The sequence below is a fragment of the Aegilops tauschii genome, chromosome 3, assembly GCF_002575655.3.
Source record: "Aegilops tauschii subsp. strangulata cultivar AL8/78 chromosome 3, Aet v6.0, whole genome shotgun sequence".
In the NCBI taxonomy this organism is placed as follows: Eukaryota; Viridiplantae; Streptophyta; class Magnoliopsida; order Poales; family Poaceae; genus Aegilops; species Aegilops tauschii.
Genome location: NC_053037.3, coordinates 406,779,353 through 406,784,493, shown reverse-complemented (window position 1 = coordinate 406,784,493; position 5,141 = coordinate 406,779,353). Strand labels below are relative to the sequence as shown.

Sequence of the window (5,141 nt, the reverse complement as noted above, 5' to 3'; positions counted from 1 at the left end):
TCTTCAATCTCTTAAACTCAGACATCACATTTTAGCGATTCCGTAATATTTATCCCACGCGACACTCGTAAAATACCATCTTGTGCTCCCAAACACTAGACGGGAAGATTGTCATGTGGGAGCCACTCGTCAGTGGCCGTGTCACTACGAGGGCAGCTCTTGCTTGCGCTGCTACTGATCTTTAAGTCACGAGGCAAACCAAATCCACACAACCAGCGGCCCAAAGACGGCCACTCCCTCCCCCCGTTCCGCCCTCATCATCCATCCCATTGACACTTCCTCGCCGGCGGAGATGGCGGCAATGCGGACCCTCCACACCGCGCCGGCCTCCTTCATCGTGCCGCCCGCTCCGCATCTGACGTGGCTGGTGGACCTACGCGGCGACTCATGCAGATCAATCCAACGAACAGGACATCATTCGTCTTGAATCTCTAGAAAATCAGAGTCAAATTTTAATGATTTCGTAATATTTATCTCACGTGACACTTCTAAAATACCATAATGTGCTCCGAAATTCTAGACGGAAAGAGTATCATGTGGGAGCCACTCGCCAGTGGCCGTGTAAGGGCATGCGCTGCTACTGATCTTTAAGCCACGAGGCAAACCAAATCCACACAACCAGCGGCCCAAAGACGGCCACTCCCTCCTCCCGTTCCGCCCTCATCATCCATCCCATTGACACTTCCTCGCCGGCGGAGATGGCGGCAATGCGGACCCTCCACACCGCGCCGGCCTCTTTCATCGTGACGCCCGCTCCTCATCTCGTCTCCCCGACTCCAACCCCAAGAGGTGAGCTCGCCCTCGTCCCCCGTGAATGAATCGATGGATGATGTCTCAGCTCTCATGAAGCATACATCCACATGCAGCAGGTGCCCTGCCAGCGAAGGCTCCTCCTGCCGCGGCGGCCACTATCCAGTCGCATGCCCGGCCCCCCTTGTCGCCGCGCGTGGGCCGTCGCCGGCCGTGCGCGAGAGCCGCCTCGTCCGGCGGTAACTTCAAATCCCCCCGAGCTTTTGCATGTTTCGCCGTCGCAGTCGTAGTAGTATTAGCAGCAGCAGCAGCAGTCGCAGAATTCCTGGCGACTCTGAATTCATGCACTGGCCTGTGCGGCTGTGCCTGTTGCCGGGCTTAGTGCCATGCTAATTGAAGATATATGTGTGTGTGTAACTTGTGTGTGCTCTGGTGTCTGTATAATTTCCCCAGCTGGTGCGGTGGTCGCGTCAGTGGAAGATGCCAAGAGGGACGTGCTCATCGCGCTCTCCCAGATTATCGATCCTGATTTCGGGACGGACATCGTCTCGTGTGGGTTTATCAAGGATTTGGAGATCAGCGAGACTTTAGAGGAGGTAAAAGGGCACTTCCTGATCGAATGAGATGCGACAGAGATTAGCCGGCATTGCCTGGGACTTACCTATTAGTTTGACTGTCTTCAGGTCTCGTTTCGTGTGGAGCTGACGACTCCTGCATGCCCAGTCAAGGACATGGTGAGGCAGTTCTCGTGTTCAGTTATCTGATTATCCGCTGTCTGATCATTTCATGGCATAAGTCAGTGCCAACGCTTAACGACCACTTATGTCAGCTATGCTTCAATTGCTATGCATCGGTGGATCTGCACTTGAACTGTATATCTGCTATTTAAAAGTGCTGTGCAATGACGTTAATATGATTTTTGTCTGATAACATTGCATCTGTATTATCCTTTCCAAGGAATGGCTTTGCCTAAAACTCTTCTGCATTTGTGCTGTACAGTTTGAAGAAAAGGCAAATGAGGTCGTTGCAGCACTTCCATGGGTCAAAAAGGTCAATGTTACAATGTCTGCACAACCTGCACAACCAGTTTATGCAGGGGACCTCCCAGAAGGACTAAAGAAAATTTCAAACATCATAGCAGTCTCAAGTTGCAAGGCAAGACTTGGTACTCCTGCACACATCAAACGATACCTTAAAAATTGCTTTTAGTGACCGTTTTCACGTCTCCAGGGAGGAGTTGGAAAATCTACAGTCGCAGTGAATCTTGCATACACCTTAGCTGGTATGGGGGCCAGGGTTGGGATTTTCGATGCCGATGTCTTTGGTCCAAGCTTACCAAATATGGTTTCTCCAGTGAACCGGCTGCTAGTGGTGGTAAGCCTGATGGTTGGATCTTTATGTTAACATGGAAGTTAGTGTTTTGCACTAATAATGGTAAACAGACTTACCTTTAGAACCCAGAAAGCAAAAGTATTCTTCCGACTGAATACTTGGGAGTCAAATTGGTGTCTTTTGGCTTTGCTGGACAAGGAAGAGCGATCATGCGTGGTCCAATGGTTTCAGGAGTCATTAATCAGTTGCTGACCACGACTGACTGGTATGCAAAGCCAACAGTTGATCCCTGTCTAAAGCCATCAGATGCACATGACATATTTAATAGCCATTACTTCCAGCTACTACGTATAATGCACCAATTAGTTTATTTAATTACCTGTGAATAAAAGAACTTGACACTGTTGTTTATTGCATAAAAGGGGCGAACTTGACTATCTTGTCATTGATATGCCTCCCGGAACAGGCGATATACACTTAACACTCTGTCAGGTGGTTCTCTAGTAACTTTGCTGTGCATATTATATATCCTAGTGAATTAGGATCATACTGAAACCATCTCGAAGTATAACACGCCTGAAACACCAGGTAGCTCCGTTGACTGCAGCTGTGATTGTTACTACCCCTCAGAAGCTGGCTTTTATTGATGTTGCTAAGGGTGTTCGGATGTTCTCTAAGCTTAAGGTGTGTAATCTTGCACAACATGATTCATGAATAGTCTAATTTGATAAGTATCCTTCCATTGACTTGTCTCTGTACCTCTTCTGTTGCCAAGGTTCCATGTGTTGCAGTTGTTGAGAACATGTGCTACTTTGATGCTGACGAAAAGCGCTATTACCCATTTGGAAAAGGTTCTGGAACTCAGGCAAGACAAATACGTATTAATTAATATTTAGTAGCACATTTCTCTTGGATAGCTATTGAGTTTGTTCGACAATGCAATTCCTCTTTCAGGTTGTGCAGCAGTTTGGAATACCTAACCTCTTTGATTTGCCAATACGGACAACTGTAAGTCCAAAAAGAAAAAAGATCCTGCTTGCACTTGGCTAAACATGAGAGAGGAAATTATAGTTTGGTAATTTTACAGCTTTCGTCTTCTGGAGATACTGGCATTCCTGAAGTAGTGTCTGATCCCCAAGGGGACGTTGCCAAGATATTTCAGAATCTTGGAGTATGTGTTGTTCAACAATGTGCTAAAATTAGACAACAAGGTAAATTAAAAGCTCCAAACTATAATATAAAAATATTGAAGGTAATCAGAAGTAACAGAATATAACATATGTGCACTAACTTGACATGAAAAAGAAAACATATAAAAGTGTTGGTGCAACCTTGTTTTGCATGTGTTGCACTATAAAACATACTCCAACACTTTCTCGTTAATGTTGTGTTAAAATTGTTGTTGTTTATTTTCAGTTTCAACAGCAGTGTCCTACGATAGATCAATTAGAGCAATCAGAGTGAAAGTGCCAGATTCAGACGAGGAGTTCTTCTTGCACCCAGCAACAGTCAGACGGAATGACCGATCTGCTCAAAGTGTGGTGTGTATGCCCTTTCCTTATGATGCGTTGGATATATATTCACAGTTCATCATTCACAGAGTCCAAAAGCTTAATACAGTTCTCTTTTTGGGAAACTAAGTCATGCACGTCATTTTTCTCTTCTCATTTCAGAAACCTATTTAATGGTTTTCTTTTCTCGAACATCTAAATGTGTGTTATTTTGAAGTATTAGAAAAGGGCACTGGGATGGCACAAGTCTTACAGCCAAACCAGCAAAAAACCAGACTAAAGAGAGTACTCCCTCTGTAAACTAATATAAGAGCATTTAGATCACTAAAGTAGTGATCTAAACGCTCTTATATTAGTGATCTAAACACTCTTATATTAGTTTACGGAGGGAGTACTTAGAACAAAAAACCAAAAAAACTGTACAACTACCCTACAGCGCTCAAGATTGTGTATCTGGAGGACTGGCGTGCAGAGGCAGTCTGCACAGAACCTTTGCGCCTGCTGTCTTCACAGTTATCTATTTCATGGCTTATTAGTTTAGATACTAAGTAGTTCTTGTTTGCAGGACGAATGGACCGGAGAGCAAAAAGTACAATATGGCGATGTACCTGAAGACATCGAGCCTGAAGAGATACGGCCGATGGGCAACTATGCTGTTTCTATAACTTGGCCTGATGGATTTAGTCAGGTATATGACACACAAAATTAGATTCATCTCCTGTTAATGTTTATGATAATTTAAGAGTACAGCAAAGTTATGGGATACATCTAGATGACGCTAACATATTTCTGAAAAAATGGAACACATGCAAGACCTAAAATGCATATGCGTCTGATGCTTTGCAGATAGCACCTTATGATCAACTGGATATGCTTGAGAGGTTAGTGGATGTTCCTCTTCCAGCAACAGCTGCAGTGGCCTCTTCGTGATATAGTAGAGATAATGTTCAGCCATCAAGGACAAAGAAAGAAAAAACTTTATAATTCAATAGGCTCAAGGAGTTTCTAGGCCTACAGCGAATTTTGTGTGATTATTGTAACAGTGTAGAAAAAGCAATGTTTATTCCAATGTGAAATTAAGATGTTTGTCTTCTTACGTACAGATCGCTTATGTGCTCTGAAATCTGAAACCATGGTTTCTGTGAACTTAAGTGCTCATAGACAGTACACTTCAGTTGAATTCAGACTATGCGATATTTTTTTACACATTAACACCTATCGCACTTTTCTGTCCAGAACTACTCAAAGAAAACAAGGGTTTAGCATGTCAGTATGTGGCCAGCTTTTTTTTGGTGAACTAGGGATTTATTCATCAATCATAGAAGGAATACAAATAATGTCTGATGGGTTCCCTAGCCACAGGTGGCGCCCAGCAGGGAGTGACCAAGCCGCCTTTGCCAAGGCATGTGCTTCAAAGTTTGCCTCCCTGTTTTCAAACCGAAAAGTAATGCTAATAAAATCTGTAGCTCTATCTCTAATCTCATTCAAAACTAAAGCATAAGAAGAGGAGCTCGAAGCTCCGTTAATGTCTTGAATAACCTGCAAGCA

The 5,141-nt window shown here is 44.2% G+C and overlaps 1 protein-coding gene across 2 annotated transcripts; it reads left to right on the top strand.

The window, feature by feature from the left end:
* The first annotated feature begins 554 nt into the window (after positions 1-554).
* LOC109774245 (fe-S cluster assembly factor HCF101, chloroplastic) lies at positions 555-4,805 on the top strand. Of its 2 annotated transcripts, none has more exons than XM_020332954.4 (15): positions 555-789; positions 870-989; positions 1,204-1,346; positions 1,434-1,484; positions 1,750-1,905; positions 1,981-2,124; positions 2,205-2,347; positions 2,505-2,574; positions 2,671-2,766; positions 2,858-2,947; positions 3,037-3,090; positions 3,170-3,293; positions 3,499-3,623; positions 4,159-4,281; positions 4,440-4,805. In XM_020332954.4, the coding sequence occupies exons 1-15, from the start codon at positions 699-701 to the stop codon at positions 4,521-4,523; spliced, it is 1,614 nt and encodes a 537-aa protein (XP_020188543.1). In that variant the 5' UTR covers positions 555-698; the 3' UTR covers positions 4,524-4,805. The 2 variants fall into 2 exon arrangements, with proteins under 2 accessions (XP_020188543.1, XP_020188542.1); XM_020332953.4 differs by having other exon boundaries at positions 562-789; positions 867-989.
* The last annotated feature ends 336 nt before the right edge of the window (positions 4,806-5,141 follow it).